At 49.8% G+C, this 26,009-nt stretch overlaps 2 protein-coding genes across 2 annotated transcripts in view; one reads left to right on the forward strand and one right to left on the reverse strand.

Moving 5' to 3' along the window:
• Positions 1-10,024, forward strand: part of LOC119974360 (unconventional myosin-Ic-like) — a 71,544-nt gene extending 61,520 nt beyond the window's left edge. Inside the window, exons 24-25 of the mRNA XM_038813131.1 lie at positions 3,140-3,239; positions 6,708-10,024. Coding sequence (XP_038669059.1) covers positions 3,140-3,239; positions 6,708-6,734 — 127 coding nt within the window. The 3' untranslated portion in view covers positions 6,735-10,024. The remainder of the gene's footprint in view (positions 1-3,139; positions 3,240-6,707) is intronic.
• A 4,120-nt stretch (positions 10,025-14,144) lies between these two features.
• On the reverse strand, positions 14,145-25,565 carry serpinf2b (serpin peptidase inhibitor, clade F (alpha-2 antiplasmin, pigment epithelium derived factor), member 2b). Its single transcript, XM_038814758.1, is given in 4 exon segments — positions 14,145-15,591; positions 20,935-21,145; positions 25,116-25,162; positions 25,165-25,565. Coding segments are annotated over 4 exon segments (648 nt in total). The 5' UTR covers positions 25,280-25,565; the 3' UTR covers positions 14,145-15,316.
• Positions 25,566-26,009: the final 444 nt, after the last annotated feature.

Consider the following 26,009-nt stretch of genomic DNA (forward strand, 5'->3'; position numbering starts at 1 on the left):
CAACATCAACCAGGGCAGGTAGGCTCTCTGCCCCTAAACAGCAACATCAACCAGGGCAGGTAGGCTCTCTGCCCCTAAACAGCAACATCAACCAGGGCAGGTAGGTTCTCTGCCCCTAAACAGCAACATCAACCAGGGCAGGTAGGTTCTCTGCCCCTAAACAGCAACATCAACCAGGGCAGGTAGGTTCTCTGCCCCTATACCTCAACATCAACCAGGGCAGGTAGGCTCTCTGCCCCTAAACAGCAACATCAACCAGGGCAGGTAGGTTCTCTGCCCCTATACCTCAACATCAACCAGGGCAGGTAGGCTCTCTGCCCCTAAACAGCAACATCAACCAGGGCAGGTAGGCTCTCTGCCCCTAAACAGCAACATCAACCAGGGCAGGTAGGCTCTCTGCCCCTAAACGTCAACATCAACCAGGGCAGGTAGGCTCTCTGCCCCTAAACAGCAACATCAACCAGGGCAGGTAGGCTCTCTGCCCCTATACCTCAACATCAACCAGGGCAGGTAGGTTCTCTGCCCCTATACCTCAACATCAACCTGGGCAGGTAGGCTCTCTGCCCCTAAACAGCAACATCAACCAGGGCAGGTAGGTTCACTGCCCCTAAACCTCAACATCAACCAGGGCAGGTAGGCTCTCTGCCCCTAAACAGCAAAAGGCTCCACGGTGTCCTCAGCTGTGACACCAGCTCCAAAACCCGGGCTTCCAGGAGCTGCAGCTGGAGACAATTTGTGCACACATGCCAGCCTCAAGAACTGGAAATGTTCCTGGATTCCCACATCGAGCAGGAGGAGCACCCAGTGGCTTTGAGCTCTCCTACCATGACTTACTCCTTTAAATTAAACATTTTGGAAGATTCTTCAAATCAAATAATATCAGTAAACTCTCCAGCCTTTCTTTCCAAGTTTGTTGTTACTACAGAATACAGCCTTTATAAACTATAAACCACAAAATATGGACATTACGAACTAAAAGCAATAAAAGTAGTAAATACTTACCCAACCGTACCCACCCAATTGGCTGCTACTGTGTCAATCTTCAGTTCTGACGTCAGCTCAGGAGCCCCAAGCTGCAAGCTAGCACTTTTAATTTGTCATTCTATGCTTGCGCTGTTTTCAATCTCCCGACTGCCTCGGGATGGGGTGAGCTCTGAGACCCTGCACCATGTTCTGGAATCCCTGCCCTGATCGCTGTGACCCTGCACCATGTTCTGGAATCTCTGCCCTGATCGCTGTGACCCTGCACCATGTTCTGGAATCTCTGCCCTGATCACTCAGACCCTGCGCCATGTTCTGGAATCCCTGCCCTGATCACTGTGACCCTGCACCATGTTCTGGAATCTCTGCCCTGATCACTCAGACCCTGCACCATGTTCTGGAATCCCTGCCCTGATCGCTGTGACCCTGCACCATGTTCTGGAATCTCTGCCCTGATCGCTGTGACCCTGCACCATGTTCTGGAATCCCTGCCCTGATCACTGTGACCCTGCACCATGTTCTGGAATCCCTGCCCTGATCACTGTGACCCTGCACCATGTTCTGGAATCTCTGCCCTGATCCCTGTGACCCTGCACCATGTTCTGGAATCCCTGCCCTGATCACTGTGACCCTGCACCATGTTCTGGAATCTCTGCCCTGATCGCTGTGACCCTGTGCCATGTTCTGGAATCTCTGCCCTGATCGCTGTGACCCTGCGCCATGTTCTGGAATCTCTGCCCTGATCGCTGTGACCCTGAGCCATGTTCTGGAATCTCTGCCCTGATCACTCAGACCCTGCACCATGTTCTGGAATCTCTGCCCTGATCCTGCGCCATGTTCTGGAAACTCTGCCCTGATCACTCAGACCCTGCACCATGTTCTGGAATCTCTGCCCTGATCGCTGTGACCCTGAGCCATGTTCTGGAATCTCTGCCCTGATCACTCAGACCCTGCACCATGTTCTGGAATCTCTGCCCTGATCCTGCGCCATGTTCTGGAATCCCTGCCGTGATCGCTCAGACCCTGCACCATGTTCTGGAATCTCTGCCCTGATCCTGCGCCATGTTCTGGAAACTCTGCCCTGATCACTCAGACCCTTCGCCATGTTCTGGAATCTCTGCCCTGATCACTGTGACCCTGAGCCATGTTCTGGAATCTCTGCCCTGATCGCTCAGACCCTTCGCCATGTTCTGGAATCTCTGTCCTGATCACTGTGACCCTGCGCCATGTTCTGGAATCTCTGCCCTGATCACTGTGACCCTGAGCCATGTTCTGGAATCTCTGCCCTGATCACTCAGACCCTTCGCCATGTTCTGGAATCTCTGTCCTGATCACTGTGACCTTGGGCCATGTTCTGGAATCCCTGCCGTGATCGCTCAGACCCTGTGCCATGTTCTGGAATCTCTGCCCTGATCCTGTGCCATGTTCTGGAATCTCTGCCCTGATCGCTGTGACCCTGCGCCATGTTCTGGAATCTCTGCCGTGATCGCTGTGACCCTGCACCATGTTCTGGAATCTCTGCCGTGATCGCTGTGACCCTGCACCATGTTCTGGAATCCCTGCCCTGATCACTCAGACCCTGCGCCATGTTCTGGAATCTCTGTCCTGATCACTGTGACCTTGGGCCATGTTCTGGAATCTCTGCCCTGATCACTCAGACCCTGCGCCATGTTCTGGAATCTCTGCCCTGATCACTCAGACCCTTCGCCATGTTCTGGAATCTCTGTCCTGATCACTGTGACCTTGGGCCATGTTCTGGAATCTCTGCCCTGATCACTCAGACCCTGCGCCATGTTCTGGAATCTCTGCCCTGATCACTCAGACCCTGCGCCATGTTCTGGAATCTCTGCCCTGATCGCTGTGACCCTGTGCCATGTTCTGGAATCCCTGCCGTGATCGCTGTGACCCTGAGCCATGTTCTGGAATCTCTGCCCTGATCACTCAGACCCTGCGCCATGTTCTGGAATCTCTGCCCTGATCACTCAGACCCTGCGCCATGTTCTGGAATCTCTGCCCTGATCGCTGTGACCCTGTGCCATGTTCTGGAATCCCTGCCGTGATCGCTGTGACCCTGTGCCATGTTCTGGAATCTCTGCCGTGATCGCTGTGACCCTGCACCATGTTTTGCCCCTGATGTATTTCCATTTTCCTTTTCCAGCATCAAGTTCAGGATCAAACAAGGAAAAGATGGAATAATTGATTTTACATCTGGATCAGAACTGATTATTTCCAAAGCAAAAAGCGGTCACTTGTCTGTGGTAAGATTCACTTCACAACGTAACATACATTCCAATCCAGTTGATGACGGTCTCCATGTTTAATGTTGCTCCAACGTCCTGTAAATTCTCCCACAGGTTAGCAGTTCAAGAACAACTTTGGGCGGAACAGTGGTTAGCACTGCTGTATCACAGCTCCAGGGTCCCAGGTTCGATTCCCGGCTGGGTCACTGTCTGTGCGGAGTCTGCACATCCTCCCCGTGTGTGCGTGGGTTTCCTCCGGGTGCTCCGGTTTCCTCCCACAGCCCAAAGATGTGCAGGTTAGGTGGATTGGCCATGATCAATTGCCCTTAGTGTCCTAAAAAAAAGTTAGATGGGGTTACTGGGTTTCAGGGATATGGTGGGAGTGTGGTCTTAAGTAGGGTGCTATTTCCAAGGGTCGATGCAGACTCGATGGGCCAAATGGCCTCCTTCTGCACTTTAAATTCTATGAATTCTAACAACATTTTGCATTCATTTAGTGCCTATAACATTGTGTAACTTCCCTGTTTCACAGGCAGGTGTCAAGCAGTACCCAGCAGTAGCCACAAGAGGAATATTAGGGTAACTGAGCAAAGGTATCGGGTAATTCTGACCGCAGACTCACCTTGATGAGGGATTATTATGTAATAGTCAAATCACCCAAAAATCTTTCAGCTTTGACTAACTTCTGTGAAAATTTACATCTTAACAACCAAACACACAGTTGGAGGTTTATTGTTGAAAGGGTTTTAAAGAGCATCATGAGGAGGAGGGAGAGACGAGAGGAGTTAGGGGCAGAATTCCAGAGCTAAGGACCCAGGAAACTGAAAGCACGATTGCCAGTGTTAGACTGATTACATTTGGAGATTGTCAAGGGTTAGAATTGGGGGAGTGAAGATCTCTCCGAGGGTTGAGGTTGCAGAGATCGGCGGGGGGGGGGGGGGGATTGGACAGATTGCAAAGAACACTGTGAATTTTAAAGTTGGACAGGATGTCAACGCAAAGCTATCACCAGAGGGGGCGATGGGTAAACGGGATTTAGTGTGAGTTGGGACATGAATCCGTCCAAATTAGCAGTGGCTAGAAGATGGGGATGAGGGATTATGGGGAGAAGGCAGGAGAATGGGGATGAGTGAATGGCGGAGCAGACTCGATGGGCCGAGTGGCCTAATTCTGCTCCTATATCTTATGGGAGGCCAGTCAGCCATGCAATGGAATAGGCAGGCCTGAAGATAACTGAAGCGTAGATGAGGGTTTGGGTTTGCAGTTGAGTTTAGGCTGGGTACAGGTGGCCCTTTGTCATGTTGCTGGAAGGTGGATGGTGGTTTAATGATGGTGCAGATATGGGGCCGGATACTCCACTCCAAATCAGATACAACACCAGCACTGAGAATGAACTGGTTCAGCTTCAAACTGTGGCCAGGGAGAAGGATGGAGTGAATGGCTCAGTGAAAATAGAAGTGAAAAACTGCTTTGAAACCCAACCATGAGGCTTGAGAAAGCAATATCTTTGTTTTTGGAAAGGTATTGCTAATCTGTAACTGTAAAAGCAGAATCTATCGGGAGTCTGTAAAAATAAGCTTCAAGAATGTGTGATTATCAGTTGTTAGTGGGAACAGCTGTAACTGAGTGTCACCCACCTGGACAATTCTCCTTCTTCAACGCTGAATTCATTGATGTGGGGCTGTCAATGATCCTATTGCCCCTGGGATTTGGGGGTGCTGAATCAGCCAAGGTGAACCACACCTGGGCTTCAGGCTGTGTGTAAATGAACAAAGAAAAGTACAGCACAGGAACAGGCCCTTCGGCCCTCCAAGCCCGTGCCGACCATGCTGCCCGTCTAAACTAAAATCTTCTGCACTTCCGGGGTCCGTATCCCTCTATTCCCATCCTACTCATGTATTTGTCAAGATGCCCCTTAAACGTCACTATCGTCCCTGCTTCCACCACCTCCTCCGGCAGCGAGTTCCAGGCACCCACTACCCTCTGTGTAAAAAACTTGCCTCGTACATCTCCTCTAAACCTTGCCCCTCGCACCTTAAACCTATGCCCCCTAGTAATTGACCCCTCTACTCTGGGAAAAAGCCTCTGACTATCCACTCTGCCTATGCCCCTCATAATTTTGTAGACCTCTATCAGGTCGCCCCTCAACCTCGGTCGTTCCAATGAGAACAAACCAAGTTTATTCAACCTCTCGTCATAGCTAATGCCCTCCATACCAGGCAGCATCCTGGTAAATCTCTTCAGCACACTCTCTAAAGCCTCCACATTCTTCTGGTAGTGTGGCGACCAGAATTGAACACTATACTCCAAGTGTGGCCTAACTAAGGTTCTATACAGCTGCAACTTGACTTTCCAATTCTTATACTCCATGCCCCGGCCAATGAAGGCAAGCATGCCGTATGCCTTCTTGACTACCTTCTCCACCTGTGTTGCCCCTTTCAGTGACCTGTGGACCTGTACACCTAGATCTCTCTGACTAATGGCAGGTGAAAACAAAGCAGACGAGAAACCTGACATGTCCCCCCACCCCCCACAAGATTCATCCTTCAGACACTTGCTGATGGCACCAATTGCAGCTTTTGCAAGAATGAGGATAGGAGAAGACAGCTGGATCATGGGATGGGAGGGCTGGTGGCGGATGCAGTTCAAGGTGGGTGGGTATGAGGTGACATATTTTGAAAGGGCGAAGGGAATGGGACAATCTCACTGAATAAAAGGCCATGGAAGTGTTGAGGATGATCAGAGACACTTGGCGATCAAGCAGAGAATTCCCTGAAAGTGTCAATGGAGGTTGATGAGGTCATTAGAAAGATGCCAATTATAAAGGGCATCCATCAAAACATTGGTTAGACCAGTTTGAGCACCGTTATAGAAGGAACATTGCAGAAGCAGAAATGTTCAATGTCGATTCACCATAGATGAGAAACTAGTTATGAGTAGAGATTTGAGATATGATCACTATTTTCACTGGAGCAGAGGAGACTAAGAGGAGATTCCATAGAGGTTTTAAAATTTTGATGAGTTTTGATAGTGAAGAGGGAAAATCAATTTGGATCCTTGTTAGGGAATCAGTGACAGGGGACATTTATTTAAAGATGCCCCTGAGTGACAGAGGAGAGAACAGAAGAACTCCAGTGGCTGAGGAATACTCTGCTACAGGAAGGGGGTGAAAGAGAGGGTTTCCCGAGAAACTGGAGCAGCATTTCAAATGGAGGAAAGTACAGGAATATTGGGGGAGAAGTCCGATTCGTTTTGCATTCTCCTAACAATCAACACGTGTGCGACAGGCTAAGTGGGCTTCTGCATTGTAATATGCTCTTAAAGGAAAGTCGTGTGGGTGATTTAATATTTCAGGGTGATGTTTGACAGTGCTGTTGCATTCTGGGGGCCAGGAAAACCAGCCATCTTGGGGGGGGGGGGGGGGGGGGGGGGGGCTTGAACAAAAGTCCCCGACTGACGTTGAACTCTTCTCTGATTTCCATCCAGGTGGCTCCACGCCTCAACTCCAGATGATGCTGGGAGTGAGATCGAGTGACAGCCCATTGTACAGATGGATGGTTTGAAGATGTTTACCAATAACTGGCGGCAACCCAAAAAGAGAGTTTGTGCACTTATTGGTGAGGCATTCGAGTAATCCGCCTTAGCCCCAATCCTCTAATTTCCTTTATACTCTTTCCCTTTGACTGCCAAAGCCTGTGCTTCCAAACCAGGAACAGAGATTCCAGGTTATACTTTAATCACACAAAAAAATTTAAAGAAAATTTATATTAAAAAATGGCTGTCATTATCAATGACTGACTAATTTAATCACACTGCCTCCGTGCTTGTGTGATATTTAAAGCAATATAATATGCATATATATATATACATACATATATATATATATATATATATATAAACATAATCCACAAAAAATCAAGTGGTTCTGAACAGAGACTCGATGACACCATAACAAAGAGCAGACCAATCTGGGGTGGGGAAATTCTTCAGGGTCGTGTCATTGAAGAAATGAACCAGGTGATGATTTTTTAAATATACAAGTCCGTTCTCTGGCGAAATTTCTCTGATGAGTTCCTCGATGAGCGATTCAAGCTATGAAGAGTTGAATTTTTTTTGCCTGCCCTGTAATTGCTAATACCACCTGTCGTACCATTGACGCTACTGGGAGGTTTCCCTCTGTTGCCGCTGGAACTGCAGATTATAGGAGTGCTTTTACAAAGCCAGGCCCAGTCTTAGTGAAACAATTGAGCGAGCAGAGAAAGGTGTGTTGGTCGTTGATCACTGTCGCTGTTTTATTTGTCGCTTACTTGATTGTTTCGATACCTCAAAAGTGCTGTTTAGGCCTGGCAGCGCGTATTAAACAATAAATTCAACAAAGGAAGGACAACATCAGTCAGAACGGGATCCAGATCAACTCAGGTTTAGCTTGGTGCCTGCAGTACTTTGGTGGCAATCGTATTCCAACATTCACCCACAATCTGTCCAATAAAACCTCAGCAAAGGGCCTTCAGCGTTGTACAGATCATGGTCACGTCCATCATTTCACCTTGAAAGTAGATAAGGAACCATCTTGAAAACAGGATATGGAACTTCTGTAAGTGGGATCTTGCTCACCCTCCTATCCATCAATAGTCCATCATCCAGTGCCCGCTCACCCGCCTATCCATCAATAGTCCATCATCCAGTGCCCGCTCACCATCCTATCCATGAATAGTCCATTATCCAGTGCCCACTCACCATCCTATCCATGAATAGTCCATTACCCAGTGCCCACTCACCCTCCTATCCATCAATAGTCCATTATCCAGTGCCCGCTCATCCACCTATCCATGAATAGTCCATTATCCAGTGCCCGCTCACCCTCCTATCCATGAATAGTCCATTATCCAGTGCCCGCTCACCATCCTATCCATCAATAGTCCATTATCCAGTGCCCACTCACCCTCCTATCCATGAATAGTCCATTATCCAGTGCCCGCTCATCCACCTATCCATGAATAGTCCATTATCCAGTGCCCGCTCATCCACCTATCCATGAATAGTCCATTATCCAGTGCCCACTGACCATCCTATCCATGAATAGTCCATTATCTAGTGCCCGCTCATCCACCTATCCATGAATAGTCCATTATCCAGTGCCCACTGACCATCCTATCCATGAATAGCCCATTATCCAGTGCCCGCTCATCATCCTATCCATCAATAGTCCATTATCTAGTGCCCACTCGCCATCCTATCCATGAATAGCCCATTATCCAGTGCCCGCTCATCATCCTATCCATCAATAGTCCATTATCTAGTGCCCACTGACCATCCTATCCATGAATAGCCCATTATCCAGTGCCCACTCGCCATCCTATCCATGAATAGTCCATTATCCAGTGCCCACTCGCCATCCTATCCATGAATAGCCCATTATCCAGTGCCCACTGACCATCCTATCCATGAATAGCCCATTATCCAGTGCCCGCTCATCATCCTATCCATCAATAGTCCATTATCTAGTGCCCACTCGCCATCCTATCCATGAATAGTCCATTATCCAGTGCCCACTCACCCTCCTATCCATGAATAGTCCATTATCCAGTGTCCACTCGCCCTCCTATCCATGAATAGTCCATTATCCAGTGCCCGCTCACCCTCCTATCCATGAATAGTCCATCATCCAGTGCCCACTGACCATCCTATCCATGAATAGTCCATCATCCAGTGCCCACTCACCATCCTATCCATCAATAGTCCATCATCCAGTGCCCACTGACCATCCTATCTATGAATAGTCCATTATCCAGTGCCCACTCGCCATCCTATCCATGAATAGCCGATTATCCAGTGCCCACTCACCATCCTATCCATGAATATCCCATTATCCAGTGCCCACTGACCATCCTATCCATGAATAGTCCATTATCCAGTGCCCACTCACCATCCTATCCATCAATAGTCCATCATCCAGTGCCCACTGACCATCCTATCCATGAATAGTCCATTATCCAGTGCCCACTGACCATCCTATCCATGAATAGTCCGCTATCCAGTGCCCACTCGCCATCCTATCCATGAATAGTCCATTATCCATTGCCCACTCACCATCCTATCCATGAATAGCCCACTATCTAGTGCCCACTCGCGATCCTATCCCTTGTTCAAAGCTCTATTGATTTGGAGGCATCATTAAAGTTTGAACAGCAGGCTGGTGAGAGAGGCTACTCCGTAAGAGGCCGATATATATCGAGCAATTTTACTCAATCTGTGCAGTAAATTAAGGCAACGTGCTTTCAGCGATCCCACCTTCCCTGTGAAGTGCAAAGAAGTGCCAATATAACTAACTAGTGAAACATGAAGTTGTGTAGGGAGGAAGGGGTGGGGTATATCGAGGTGGCAGTTTGTAGATTTGTTTAGCTACACGAACCGAGCCGCCATAGTTCCTGACACTTCACTTGTGGCTCAGAGCTAACTGCAGCCTCCAACACCCACCCACCTCCAGACACAACTCAGAGCTAACTGCAGCCTCCAACACCCACCCGCCTCCAACACAACTCAGAGCTAACTGCAGCCTCCAACACCCACCCGCCTCCAGACACAACTCAGAGCTAACTGCAGCCTCCAACACCCACCCGCCTCCAGACACAACTCCCTGCACCAGAGACCTGAGCAGAAATCTTCACTTCAACCCATTGTCGAACAAGTTGAGAATTTCAAAAGAGAAATGCTTCAAAAGTAAATGAAAAGATTGTAATAACCTTTGTATAGATGGATATTATGTGACACCATCTCATTTTCAATAAAAAATCACCCAATTCTTCCTGTCTTCATTTTCTTTGCCACGTGTTATTAATGCTGGGAGCAAGTGAAACTCCCACTCCGGCTTCTCACGTTCACTCGCTCCTTCTCCCCCTTCTCTTTCTCTTCCTCACTCCCCTGTTCCTCCCCCATCCCTCCCAGTCCCACCCCACCCTCTCCACTCTTCCCATTCTCCCCTCCCCTCACCCAGCCTGATGTACTGTTACGGGTCACAGTGACACATCACATCTGAACAGGGTTAGTGAAGTCTGGATTGGCGAGGGCCGTGAATTTGCCAGTACTGTCTCTCAGAAGTTGCTGTCAAAGGGATAGAACTCCGTCCCTAATGGCAGTGGATCTGCAGCCAGGTGGTTTTATTCAGAAGTCAGATGAAATAATTTAGTTACACTTGGGGCCTACTGGGAAGGAGAAGACATCAGAAATCTAAATCTGCACAGAACCCAACCCAATAGAAGATTTGGACATCAGTAGTGCATTTCATGATCTCATAATAACCCAAAGCCGAAGTTTTTTGAAATGCGGACATCACTGTAATTTAGGAAATACAGTAACAAATGTCTGCAGGGCAAGATCCCACAGAGACCGATGGATCAATGGTCAGATTAAGCAACATAGGTTGAGGGAAAGATTTTGCCCCAGGACATGATGGGGGCACCTCTGAACTTCCATAAAATAGCAGCTGGGGGGGGTGACAGTGCGGCACTCCCTCAGTACTGACCCTCTGACAGTGCGGCACTCCCTCAGTACTGACCCTCTGACAGTGCGGCACTCCCTCAGTACTGACCCTCTGACAGTGCAGCGCTCCCTCAGTACTGACCCTCTGACAGTGCGGCACTCCCTCAGTACTGACCCTCTGACAGTGCAGCACTCCCTCAGTACTGACCCTCTGACAGTGCAGCACTCCCTCAGTACTGACCCTCTGACAGTGCAGCACTCCCTCAGTACTGACCCTCTGACAGTGCAGCGCTCCCTCAGTACTGACACTCTGACAGTGCAGCACTCCCTCAGTACTGACCCTCTGACAGTGCAGCACTCCCTCAGTACTGACCCTCTGACAGTGCGGCACTCCCTCAGTACTGACCCTCTGACAGTGCGGCACTCCCTCAGTACTGACCCTCTGACAGTGCGGCACTCCCTCAGTACTGACCCTCTGACAGTGCGGCACTCCCTCAGCACTGACCGTCTGACAGTGCAGCACTCCCTCAGTACTGACCCTCTGACAGTGCGGCACTCCCTCAGTACTGACCCTCTGACAGTGCAGCACTGCCTCAGTACTGACCCTCTGACAGTGCAGCACTCCCTCAGTACTGACCCTCTGACAGTGCAGCACTCCCTCAGTACTGACCCTCTGACAGTGCGGCACTCCCTCAGTACCGACCCTGTCACAGTGCGGCACTCCCTCAGTACTGACGCTCTGACAGTGCGGCGCTCCCTCAGTACTGACCCTCTTGACAGTGCAGCGCTCCCTCAGTACTGACACTCTTGACAGTGCAGCGCTCCCTCAGTACTGACACTCTGACAGTGCAGCACTCCCTCAGTACTGACCCTCTGACAGTGCAGCACTCCCTCAGTACTGACCCTCTGACAGTGCGGCACTCCCTCAGTACTGACCCTCTGACAGTGCGGCACTCCCTCAGTACTGACCCTCTGACAGTGCGGCACTCCCTCAGTACTGACCCTCTGACAGTGCGGCACTCCCTCAGCACTGACCGTCTGACAGTGCAGCACTCCCTCAGTACTGACCCTCTGACAGTGCGGCACTCCCTCAGCACTGACCCTCTGACAGTGCAGCACTCCCTCAGTACTGACCCTCTGACAGTGCGGCACTCCCTCAGTACTGACCCTCTGACAGTGCGGCACTCCCTCAGTACCGACCCTGTCACAGTGCGGCACTCCCTCAGTACTGACGCTCTGACAGTGCGGCGCTCCCTCAGTACTGACCCTCTTGACAGTGCAGCGCTCCCTCAGTACTGACCCTCTGACAGTGCAGCACTCCCTCAGTACTGACCCTCTGACAGTGCAGCACTCCCTCAGTACTGACCCTCTGACAGTGCAGCACTCCCTCAGTACTGACCCTCTGACAGTGCAGCACTCCCTCAGTACTGACCCTCTGACAGTGCGGCACTCCCTCAGTACTGACCCTCTGACAGTGCAGTACTCCCTCAGTACTGACCCTCTGACAGTGCAGCACTCCCTCAGTACTGACCCTCTGACAGTGCAGCACTCCCTCAGTACTGACCCTCTGACAGTGCAGCACTCCCTCAGTACTGACCCTCTGACAGTGCAGCACTCCCTCAGTACTGACCCTCTGACAGTGCAGCACTCCCTCAGTACTGACCCTCTGACAGTGTGGAGCTCCCTCAGTACTGACCCTCTGACAGTGCAGCACCCCCTCAGTACTGACCCTCTGACAGTGCAGCACTCCCTCAGTACTGACCCTCTGACAGTGCGGAGCTCCCTCAGTACTGACCCTCTGACAGTGCAGCACCCCCTCAGTACTGACCCACTGACAGTGCAGCACTCCCTCAGTACTGACCCTCTGACAGTGCAGCACTCCCTCAGTACTGACCCTCTGACAGTGCAGCACCCCCTCAGTACTGACCCTCTGACAGTGCAGCACTCCCTCAGTACTGACCCTCTGACAGTGCAGCACTCCCTCAGTACTGACGCTCTGACAGTGCGGCGCTCCCTCAGTACTGACCCTCTTGACAGTGCAGCGCTCCCTCAGTACTGACCCTCTGACAGTGCAGCACTCCCTCAGTACTGACCCTCTGACAGTGCAGCACTCCCTCAGTACTGACCCTCTGACAGTGCAGCACTCCCTCAGTACTGACCCTCTGACAGTGCGGCACTCCCTCAGTACTGACCCTCTGACAGTGCAGTACTCCCTCAGTACTGACCCTCTGACAGTGCAGCACTCCCTCAGTACTGACCCTCTGACAGTGCAGCACTCCCTCAGTACTGACCCTCTGACAGTGCAGCACTCCCTCAGTACTGACCCTCTGACAGTGCAGCACTCCCTCAGTACTGACCCTCTGACAGTGCAGCACTCCCTCAGTACTGACCCTCTGACAGTGTGGAGCTCCCTCAGTACTGACCCTCTGACAGTGCAGCACCCCCTCAGTACTGACCCTCTGACAGTGCAGCACTCCCTCAGTACTGACCCTCTGACAGTGCAGCACTCCCTCAGTACTGACCCTCTGACAGTGCGGAGCTCCCTCAGTACTGACCCTCTGACAGTGCAGCACCCCCTCAGTACTGACCCACTGACAGTGCAGCACTCCCTCAGTACTGACCCTCTGACAGTGCAGCACTCCCTCAGTACTGACCCTCTGACAGTGCAGCACCCCCTCAGTACTGACCCACTGACAGTGCAGCACTCCCTCAGTACTGACCCTCTGACAGTGCAGCACTCCCTCAGTACTGACCCTCTGACAGTGCAGCACTCCCTCAGTACTGACCCTCTGACAGTGTGGCACTCCCTTAGTACTGACCCTCTGACAGTGCAGCACTCCCTCAGTACTGACCCTCTGACAGTGCAGCACTCCCTCAGTACTGACCCTCTGACAGTGCAGCACTCCCTCAGTACTGAACCTCTGACAGTGCAGCACTCCCTCAGTACTGACCCTCTGACAGTGCAGCACTCCCTCAGTACTGACCCTCTGACAGTGCAGCACTCCCTCAGTACTGACCCTCTGACAGTGCAGCACCCCCTCAGTACTGACCCTCTGACAGTGCAGCACTCCCTCAGTACTGACCCTCTGACAGTGCAGCACCCCCTCAGTACTGACCCTCTGACCGTGCAGCACCCCCTCAGTACTGACCCACTGACAGTGCAGCGCTCCCTCTACAATCGATTATCAGAAATCCACCCCCATTCTTCCTGTGTCTAGGCATAGAATACCAGTGGCTGCTTTACTCTGTATGTATCCCAGTGCTCTACTTTGCTGAAAGTGCTTGACAGCTTTGCGAACAGCAGGATTTATTTTAATAAGTGCATACTGACTGCCTCCTATATAATTCTTGCTATTGGCGTCCTCGCCTACCAGATCTGGAACTGTTAGAAAATGTTCCTGGACCATGTCGACACCACCATAATAGAGATAAATAAAACAGCAACAGGTTTAGCAACGTTTATTTCCTTGTGTTCCAGTCTCAATATTATCGCTGACAGGATACAATCAACTGTGAAATTAAACCTTTCCCAAGATTTCCCGTGAGGCACGTATACTCTGCAATGAACATGATTATTGAAGGATGAATTCCTGGTGGGTTTAGACTGTGCCAATCCTCGTGGGTTAGTGGGTACACAGTGTGGGCAGTGCCAATCCTAGTCAGTACACAGTGTGGGCAGTGCCAATCCTAGTCAGTACACAATGTGGCTGTGCCAATCCTCGTGGGTTAGTGGGTACACAATGTGGCTGTGCCAATCCCCTCCCGGTTTAACATGTGGATCATGATGAATTGCTGGACATTGTGAATGAAATTTGGTCTTGAAGCTTTTCTATGAAAAGTGTTTTTGATTTTCTGTAAGAACATCAGGAAGCAGTGTCTGAGTTTAATCCTTTTTCTAGCTTTGCTTTGCGTCAAGCTGTGGTGACCAAAATGCTAGATTTAACCCTTCCACTAACCTCAAGAGGGAGTCTTTGAGTAGCAGTAAAAATGCTTTCTGCCCCAGAGTTCTGTGCCGCCAGTCAGCCTTACAGCCGACACTCTGCTCCCACAGGACTGGCTGGTGTAGGAGACATATTAATTTATTACCATTTTGTCCATTGCTTTGGACCCCAGGCGGGAGATGAAAGGCACAGCAAGAGGAAGAGACTGAGAAGGATGAAAGCATTGTTTTGCGAAAGGTGGTGTTTAAACTGGGAAAGATTGAGCTAGAGGAAGAGAAATTAGTTTCGATCTCAACAGAGAGGGGATGGAGGAGGAGAAGATGGAGAGAGGGAGATACAGAAGGGAGGTAGAGAGATGAGACAGGATAGAAGGAGATAGATTTGGATTTTGTGAAGGGGGCAGGAAACGTTGGGTGTAACGCTCGGCGCTCACAGAGAGATGAGCCAGAGTGTGGCGGGTTGTGAGCTGATAGAGGGGAGGACAGTTCAGACAGTGCGAGAGATGTGAAGGGACAGGTGTTACTGTGGAGGGCTTTCATTGCCCAACTGAGTTATAGCGATGTAAACTACTAAACCTGAACGGTTGGATGGGTTAAAAGGTCAAAGCAAATGTTTTCTGACTGAGGGATTGAGTGTACTGTCTGCTCTCTACACATGGCTTTTGCTTTCCGCTGTCTATTGGTGGAGAGGTTCTCCCAGCAGCCCTCTGGGATCCAAGACCCTCCCGATATGCAGCAAAGAACCAGACGGGTTGTCGTACAGGACCAGGAGGAAGGGCCGGTTGACCTGGAAATCCATGATGATTTGTCCGTAATTGGGATCCAAGGCAGCAGATGCCTGAACACCTTTCTCGCCCAGCTCCAAGGAAGCAGCGTGCTTGATGCTGGAGACCATCAGCGGCATGTTTGAAATTTTATTCAGTTTTGACGGAGTGTAGAGAGGAGTCAGATCTGGTTTAAAACAAACAGACATTTCTATTTTTCTGCCAGAAATTCAGATTGATTTTACACCCTCCCTCGCCACCCACATCTATATTCACAACTTTGAAACAGCGAAGGTGTGAAAACTCTGGACGGCAGAGAGACCGTCCACCCTGTCACAGACAAACCTGCTCCAAACAGATAAATCAGACCCTCCTGTTACTGACCCTCCTGTTACTGACCCTCCTGTTACTGACCCTCCTGTTACTGACCCTCCTGTAACTGACCCTCCTGTTACTGACCCTCCTGTTACTGACCCTCCTGTTACTGACCCTCCTCGCACTAACCCTCCTGTTACTGACCCTCCTGTAACTGACCCTCCTGTTACTGACCCTCCTGTAACTGACCCTCCTGTTACTGACCCTCCTGTTACTGACCCTCCTGTTACTGACCCTCCTCGCACTAACCCTCCTGTTACTGACCCTCCTGTTACTGACCCTCCTGTTACTGACCCTCCTCACACTAACCCTCCTGTTACTGACCCTCCTGTTACTGACCCTCCTCGCACTAACCCTCCTGTTACTGACCCTCCTGTTACTGACCCTCCTGTTACTGACCCTCCTCGCACTAACCCTCCTGTAACTGACCCTCCTGTTACTGACCCTCCTGTTACTGACCCTCCTGTTACTGACCCTCCTCACACTAACCCTCCTGTTACTGACCCTCCTGTTACTGACCCTCCTGTAACTGACCCTCCTGTTACTGACCCTCCTGTTACTGACCCTCCTGTTACTGACCCTCCTCACACTAACCCTCCTGTTACTGACCCTCCTGTTACTGACCCTCCTCACACTGACCCTCCTGTTACTGACCCTCCTGTTACTGACCCTCCTGTTACTGACCCTCCTGTTACTGTCCCTCCTGTTACTGACCCTCCTGTTACTGACCCTCCTCCTCACTAACCCTCCTGTAACTGACCCTCCTGTTACTGACCCTCCTGTTACTGACCCTCCTGTTACTGACCCTCCTCACACTAACCCTCCTGTTACTAACCCTCCTGTATCTGACCCTCCTGTTACTGACCCTCCTGTTACTGACCCTCCTGTTACTGACCCTCCTCACACTAACCCTCCTGTTACTGACCCTCCTGTTACTGACCCTCCTCACACTAACCCTCCTGTTACTAACCCTCCTGTATCTGACCCTCCTGTTACTGACCCTCTAACTGACCCTCCTGTTACTGACCCTCCTGTTACTGACCCTCCTGTTACTGACCCTCCTGTTACTGACCCTCCTGTTACTGACCCTCTAACTGACCCTCCTCCTCACTGACCCTCCTGTTACTGACCCTCCTGTTACTGACCCTCCTTCTCACTAACCCTCCTGTTACTGACCCTCCTGTTACTGACCCTCCTGTTACTGACCCTCCTCCTCACTGACCCTCCTCCTCACTAACCCTCCTGTAACTGACCCTCCTGTTACTGACCCTCCTGTAACTGACCCTCCTGTAACTGACCCTCCTGTAACTGACCCTCCTGTAACTGACCCTCCTGTTACTGACCCTCCTGTTACTGACCCTCCTGTTACTGACCCTCCTGTTACTGACCCTCCTCCTCACTGACCCTCATGTTACTGACCCTCCTGATACTGACCCTCCTGTTGTAAACAGTTTCTCAACATTTATTTTATCAAAACCTCTCTTGGTTTCGAACACATCTATTAGATTATTCCTTAACTCTGCTGCAGGTAGAACAATTGCAGCTTCTCTGGTCCCTTTGCGGAACCTCACACCCAGACCATTCTAGTAAATTCACTCTACAATCTCTGTTAAACCTGAGCATCTTTCCTTTAGTGCTCAGGAATGGATACAATTCCTCATCAGGCTGAGCTGTGTTTTCTAAGATTTTGCATTAACCTCCTGGCTGCTGTGGTCCATTTCTCTGTTTAAAGGACGGCTCTGGTTATTGACAAGGAATCCAACAGATAGTTTGGAATGAAAGGGTTAGGATTAGAATTGAAACGACTGCATAAAACATTTTGTAGGAAAAGAAAGATCTTAGAATAATCTATTATTGTCATAACTAGGCTGACATTAACTCTGCAATGAAGTTACTGTGAAAAGCCCCTAGTCGCCACATTCCGGCGCCTGTTCGGGTACACAGGGGGAGAATTCAGAATGTCCAATTCACATAACAGCACGTCTTTTGGGACTTGTGGGAGGAAACCAGAGCACCCGGAGGAAACCCACGCAGACACGGGGAGAACGTGCAGACTCCACACAGATAGTGACCCAAGCGGGAATCGAACCTGGGACCCTGGCACTTCTAAAGCTCACTCCTGACTTTTACAGCAAGTTAAAAGAGTTTTGAAATACAATCACTGTTGCAAGAAAAATGGTAGAAAATCTATGCCTAGCACTCCCTCAGCACTGACCCTCTGACAGTGCGGCACTCCCTCAGTACTGACCCTCTGACAGTGCACCGCTCCCTCAGTACTGACCCTCTTACAGTGCGGCACTCCCTCAGTACTGACCCTCTGACAGTGCGGCACTCCCTCAGTACTGACCCTCTGACAGTGTGGCACTCCCTCAGTATTGACCCTCTGACAGTGCAGCACTCCCTCAGTACTGACCCTCTGACAGTGCGGCACTCCCTCAGTACTGACCCTTTGACAGTGTGGCACTCCCTCAGTACTGACCCTCTGACAGTGTGGCACTCCCTCAGTATTGACCCTCTGACAGTGTGGCACTCCCTCAGTACTGACCCTCTGACAGTGTGGCACTCCCTCAGTACTGACCCTCTGACAGTGCGGCACTCCCTCAGTACTGACCCTCTGACAGTGCGGCACTCCCTCAGTACTGACCCTCTGACAGTGCAGCGCTCCCTCAGTACTGGGATGGATACAGGCTGGTGAATGGGCAGGCGGGTGGCAGATGGAGAAATGTGAAGTGATTCATTTTGGTAACAGGAGCATAGAAAGACATTAAAGAACAAAAAACAAAGAAAAATTACAGCACAGGAACAGGCCCTTTGGCCCTTCCAGCCTGCACCGATCCAGATCCTCTATCTAAAACTGTTGCCTTTTTTATAAGGATCTGTATCCCTCTGCTCCCCGCCCATTCATGTATTTGTCTAGATACATCTTAAATGACGCTATCGTGCCCGCCTCTACCACCTCCGCCGGCAATGCGTTCCAGGCACCTACCACCCTCTGCAAAAAGAACTTTCCATGCATATCTCCCTTAAACTTTTCCCTCTCACCTTGAACTCGTGACCCCTAGTAATTGAGTTCCCCGACTCTGGGAAAAAGCTTGTTGCTATCTACCCTGTCGAGACCTCTCATGATTTTGTTAACCTCAATGAGGTTCCCCCCTCAACCTCCGTCTTTCTAATGAAAATAATCCTAATCTACTCAACCTTTCTTCATAGCTAGCACCCTCCATACCAGGCAACATCCTGGTGAACCTCCTCTGCACCCTTTCCAAAGCATCCACATCCTTCTGGTAATGTGGCGACCAGAACTGCACGCAGTATTCCAAATGTGGCCGAACCAAAATCCTATACAACTGTAACATGACCTGCCGACTCTTGTACTCAATACCCCGTCCGATGAAGGAAAGCATGCCGTCTGCCTTCTTGACCACTCTATCGACCTGCGCAGCCACCTTCAGGGTACAATGGACCTGAACTCCCAGATCTCTCTGTACATCAATTTTCCCCAGGACCCTTCCATTTACCATATAGTTCGCTCTTGAATTGGATCTTCCAAAATGCATCACCTCGCATTTGCCTGGATTGAATTCCATCTGCCATTTCTCTGCCCAACTCTCCAATCTATCTATATTCTGCTGTATTCTCTGACAGCCCCCCTTGCTATCTGCAACTCCACCAATCTTAGTGTTATCTGCAAACTTGCTAATCAGACCACCTATACCTTCCTCCAGCTCGTTTATGTAGATCACAAACAACAGTGGTCCGAGCACGGATCCCTGTGGAACACCACTGGTCACAGTTCTCCATTTTGAGAAACTCCCTTCCACCACTACTCTCTGTCTCCTGTTGCCCAGCCAGTTCTTTATCCATCTAGCGTACACCCTGGACACCATGAGACTTCACTTTCTCCATCAGCCTACCTGGGGAACCTTATCAAATGCCTTACTGAAGTCCATGTATATGACATCTACAGCCCTTCCCTCATCAATTAACTTTGTCACTTCCTCAAAGAATTCTATTTAGTTGGTAAGACATGACCTTCCCTGCACAAAACCATGTTACAGCTCTAAAGGTGTGGAGATGCCGGAGCAGAGGGACCTGATTAGCAGGACAGGTTGAGAGAATGTTTAATAAAACATACAATGCTCTCAGCTTTATTAACAGGATCACTAATCTTTAGAAGGATCTGCTTCTCCTAAACTTGTACAAAACGTTAGTTCTGCCTCAGCTGGAGTGTTGTGCCCAGTTCTGAGTGTCCTACTTTAGGAAGGATTGGAGGAGTTAGGGTTCAGGAAAAAAATCACCAGAATGGTTCCAGTGATGAGAAACATCAGTTATAAATTTAGATTGGAGAAATTATGATTCTTTTCCTTGGAGCAAAGAAGGCTGTGGGGCGATTTGTTAGAGATATTCACGATCATGAGGGGACTGGACAGAGTAGGTGGAGAGAAACCTCACACTCATGAAAGGATTGAGAACGAGAGGGCAGAGATTTCAAGTGGTTAGTGAAAGAAAGAAAAGTCTTTGTTTTGGGATATGTTCCTGCAGACGTTGGGCAGGGTCTGGATTGCACCGTCTGAGTGTGTGGTGGAAGCAGGTTCATTCAACGTGAATGAGACGTCGCTGAAAAGGAAGAATACACGGGATTGGGAGATGGTGGTAGGGCAATGGTAAGAGGTACAGCAGGGTAGCATGGTGGTTAGCATAAATGCTTCACAGCTCCAGGGTCCCAGGTTCGGTTCCTGGCTGGGTCACTGTCTGTGCGGAGTCTGCACGTCCTCCCCGTGTGTGCGTGGGTTTCCTCCGGGTGCTCCGGTTTCCTCCCACAGTCCAAAGATGTGCGGGTTAGGTGGATTGGCCATGCTAAATTGCCCGTAGTGTCCTTAAAAGTAAGGTTAAAAGGGGGGAGGGGGGTTGTTGGGTTACGGGTATAGCGTGGGTTTGAGTAGGGTGATCATTGTTCGGCACAACATCGAGGGCCGAAGGGCCTGTTCTGTGCTGTACTGTTCTATGTTCTGGGTGAATTGCTCATCCAGGGATCTGGTACATGCACACTGGGCTGAAGGCTCATTCTACACTCTCAATTCTGTGATTCAATGACGGCGGTATGAAGAGATGATGAACCTTGTGCTGATTCTGACACCAATAAAAACACACTTACTCATTTCGTCAAGTGATTCTTTCAGCTCCTGGTGCATGGTGATCTTCAATTTGGGCAAAGAGACAGTGGCTCGTACATTCTGCATCTGATAGACCAGGTCATGGATGAACACTGGGTTCAAACTGTCCTCAATCAGGCTCATGTTCTTTCTGATGTCGTCCGGAAGGAAGATGAGAAGGCTGATGTCACCCACATATCGAAACAAGCCGATCTGAAGGACAAACAGAGTGAATTCTCTCTACGGAAATCTGAAAAACTCCACAAATTCAGCTGTCATCTCCACCCAGAATCCTAATCATACAGAGTAGTGTGGGCGTGTGCCAAAACACCGCCTGATATGGTAATGAGCCCCAGGAGGGCCCAGACCATGGCTGAGACAGCCAACCCCTGGGAGGCTGTAGAAATGACCAAATTGACCTGGATGGGGGGGGGGGGGGGGGGGGGGGAATGGGTTTGTCGTCCTGCTTGGTGTCTGCTGAGCACATGCTCAAACGTTCCGTTCAATTAGTCCTCTGCCGATGTGACGCTCCCTCAGTACTGACCCTTACTGGGAGTGGCAAGGGGGCAGATTTAGAGATGATGTGGTGGTACTGGAGTGAGTACAAACAATATTCATAAGACTGGATCCAGGGACGAGAAACTTGAATAATGAAGGAGTCGCCCAGCCATCGCTTACAAAAGAAATAAAGAATAGTATTGGATCCAAAGAGGAGTCCTATAAAGCTGCTGGAAAAGGTAGGAAGCCTGAGAATTGGGAGAAACTCGGTAATTCAGCAAAGGAGGACAAAAAGATGGATTCAGAGGGGAGAAATAGAGTACGAGAGGAAACTGCCAGTAATATAAAATCGGCTGTAAAAGCTGCCGTACGCTTATAAAAAGAAAAAGATTAGTGAAGACAAATGTAGGTCCCTCACAGTCCGAAACGGGAGAATTTATAATAGAGAACAAGGAAATGGCAGAGCACTTAAACAACAACTTTAGCTCTGTCTTCACAGAGGAAAACATAAATAACTTCTCAAAAACCTTCTGAAAATCTAAATACACCACATCCACTGGTTCACCCTTATCTATTCCACTAGTTACTTTCTCAAAAACCCCAGTAGGTTTGTCAAACAAGGGTCGAGTGAGAAGGAGCTATTGAATAGAAATGAATATCACTGAAGAAATATTGCTGAAGAAATGAATGGGACCGAAAGCCAATAAACTCCCAGGACCTGATAATCTACAACCCAGGGTACTAAAGGTGGTGGCCATGGATGCGTTGGTTGTCATCTTCCATCAGGCAGCACGGTAGCACAGTGGTTAGCACAGTTGCTTCACAGCGCCAAAGTCCTAGGTTCGATTCCCCGCTGGGTGACTGTGCAGAGTCTGCACGGTCTCCCCGTGTCTGTGTGGGTTTCCTCCGGGTACTCCGGTTTCCTCGCACAAGTCCAACGATGTGCAGGTTGGGTGGATTGGCCATGCTAAATTGCCCTTAGTGTCCAAAATGGTTAGGTGGGGGTTACAGGGATGGGGTGAAGGGTTGGGCTTAAGTAGGGTGCTCTTTCCAAAGAGCCGATGCAGACTCGATGGGCCGAATGGCCTCCTACTGCACTGTAAATTCTATGATTCCAAAGTTCTGTAGATTCTGGAACATTCCCAGCAGATTGGAGGGTGGCAAATGTAACCCTGATATTTAAAAAAGGGGAAAACAGGGAATTACAGGCTTAACATCAGGAGAAGGGAAAATGCTGAAGTCTATTATAAAGGATGTGATACAGGCCACTTAGAAAATATGAACGGATTAGACAAAGTCAACATGGATTTATTAAAGGGAAATCATGTTTGACAAACCTACTGGGTTTTTTTGAGAAAGTAACTAGTGGAATAGATAAGGGTGAACCAATGGATGTGGTGTATTTAGATTTTCAGAAAGTTTTTGATAAAGTCACACGTTAAGCAAAGCAGATGGGATTGGAGGTAATATATTGGCACGGATTGTGAATTGGTTTGCAGCCAGGAAACGGTAGGAATAAATGTGTATTTTTTGGAGTGGATTGTACATCAATGATTTGGATGAAGGAACTAAATTTGACGATGCAAAACTTGGTGGAAATGTGAGTGGGGAGGAGGATGTTAAGAGGCTTCAAGTTGATTGAGACAAGTTGATTGAGTCGGCAAATACATGGCAGGCGCAGTATAACGTGGATAAATTTGAAGTCATCCACTCCAGACTGGGAAATGAATGGCAGAGTATTATTTAAATGGTGATTGATTGGGGAAATGATGATGTAATCGTAATAATTGTTATAATCTTTATTGTCATAACATTGTGAGCAGTTTTGGTCTCCCTATCTAAGAAAGGATATCCTTGCCATAGAGGGAGTGCAGCAAAGGTTCAACCAGACTGATTCCTGGGTTGGCAGGATTGTTGTATAAGGAGAGATTAGATTGACCGCCTGTATTCAATGGAATGTAGAAGAATGTGAGGGGATCTCATTGAAATGTATCAAATTCTGACAGGGCTGCACAGACTGGACGCAGCGATGATGTTCCCCTGGCTGGGTGGATGGGGGAGGTCTAGAACAAAGGGCAACAGTGTCAAGATACGGGGTCGGGCCATTTAGGACTGAGCTGAGGAGAAATGTGGAATTCTCTACCAGGTTTCCCTTTGAAAGGAGACGTCTGAGAGGGGAATTGACAGAGGTGGTCAAAATTATGAAGGGTCTGGCCTAAGTAGACTAGGAGAACCTGTTCCCATTTGTGAGAGAATCGAGAAAGAGTGTGCGGCACTCCCCCAGTACTGACCCTCTGACAGTGCGGCACTCCCCCAGTACTGACCCTCTGACAGTGCGGCTCTCCCTCAGTACTGACCCTCTGACAGTGCGGCACTCCCCCAGTACTGACCCTCTGACAGTGCAGCACTCCCCCAGTACTGACCCTCTGACAGTGCAGCACTCCCTCAGTACTGACCCTCTGACAGTGCAGCACCCTCTCAGTACTGACCCTCTGACAGTGCGGGGCTCCCTCAGTACTGACCCTCTGACAGTGCGGCACTCCCTCAGTACTGACCCTCTGACAGTGCAGCACTCCCTCAGTACTGACCCTCTCACAGTGCGGGGCTCCCTCAGTACTGACCCTCTGACAGTGCGGCACTCCCTCAGTACTGACCCTCTGACAGTGCAGCACTCCCCCCAGTACTGACCCTCTGACAGTGCAGCACTCCCTCAGTACTGACCCTCTGACAGTGCAGCACCCTCTCAGTACTGACCCTCTGACAATGCAGCACTCCCTCAGTACTGACCCTCTGACAGTGCAGCACTCCCTCAGTACTGACCCTCTGACAGTGCAGCACTCCCTCAGTACTGACCCTCTGACAGTGCAGCACTCCCTCAGTACTGACCCTCTGACAGAACAGCACTCCCTCAGTACTGACCCTCTGACAGTGCAGCACTCCCTCAGTACTGACCCTCTGACAGTGCGGCACTCCCTCAGTACTGACCCTCTGACAGTGCGGCACTCCCTCAGTACGGACCATCTGACAGTGCAGCACTCCCTCAGTACTGACCCTCTGACAGTGCAGCACTCCCTCAGTACTGACCCTCTGACAGTGCAGCACTCCCTCAGCACTGACCCTCTGACAGTGCGGCACTCCCTCAGTACTGACCCTCTGACAGTGCAGCACTCCCTCAGTACTGACCCTATAACAGTGCGGCACGTCCTCAGTACTGACCCTCTGACAGTGCAGCACTCCCTCAGTACTGACCCTCTGACAGTGCAGCACTCCCTCAGTACTGACCGTCTGACAGTGCGGTACGTCCTCAGCACTGACCCTCTGACAGTGCGGCACTCCCTCAGTACTGACCCTCTGACAGTGCAGCACTCGCTCAGTACTGACCCTCTGACAGTGCAGCACTCCCTCAGTACTGATCCTCTGACAGTGCGAAACTCCCTCAGTATTGACCCTCTGACAGTGCGGCACTCCCTCAGTACTGACCCTCTGACAGTGCAGCACTCCCTCAGTACTGACCCTCTGACAGTGCGGCACTCCCTCAGTACTGACCCTCTGACAGTGCGGCACTCCCTCAGTACTGACCCTCTGACAGTGCAGCACTCCCTCAGTACTGACCCTCTGACAGTGCGGCCACTCCTGGCACGGGCTTTGCGCTGACGTCCTGGAGTTATCCCCAGACAAAGATTACCTTGCAACTTAATTCGGTGTCATAGCCGTAACGTAACGGATAGTTGTGGCAGACATCATGGGAATATTGACAACCTGATCGGAATCCACACTGAAGGCCTTTTGTGTTGTCTCTGCTGTGTTGAATTTTGTTAACAATTGGCCTGAAACAAAGGAAAACAGCATCTGCTGGGAGTGACGTCAGTACAAGGAACTCCATCGACAACGCAGCATCTCTGACCCTGTCTCAACCCCAATAGGCGATCCTCTGTTACCGAGCATTGGACAGCCTCAACCATCAGCTGCTGAAACCTCTGTATGGACCTGCCTGACTAACTCCTTACAACCTCTGCAATAGTCCCGAACACTGCTGTCAGTATCTGAACTCACAACAAGTCCAGTTCGGCGTTATTGTGATGAATGGTATTTCAGAGATATTGTGTTATATATTTTTGTGAATGGGACATTGGCTGTGCGAACATTTATTGCCCATCCCTAATTGCCCTTAAAGGGCCATTTAAGAGTCACCCACATTGCTGTGGGTCTGGAGTAGGCCAGACCATGGAAGGACAGCAGATTTCCTTCCCTAAAGGACATTAGTGAACCAGGTGGGTTTTGACAACAATCGCCAACGGTTTCATGGTCATCGTTAGACTTTTAATTCAAGACTTTTATTGAATTCAAATTTCACCATCTGCCTTGGCGGGATTTGAACCTCCGTCCCCAGAGCATTACTCTGGGCTTCTGGGCTACTAATTTAGTGACAATACCACTACACCACTGCCTCCCCTTGCAGTAAAGACGAAAAGCCCAGGTTAATGTGTGTCTGACTGCTGCAGTCATGTTTCTTTTTCAAAATCTGGCTTGACAAGCAGCTAGACTTTTTTGAGACGGGGTGTAATTAAAGCATCATAAA

The sequence above is a fragment of the Scyliorhinus canicula genome, chromosome 12, assembly GCF_902713615.1.
Source record: "Scyliorhinus canicula chromosome 12, sScyCan1.1, whole genome shotgun sequence".
Classification (NCBI taxonomy): Eukaryota; Metazoa; Chordata; class Chondrichthyes; order Carcharhiniformes; family Scyliorhinidae; genus Scyliorhinus; species Scyliorhinus canicula.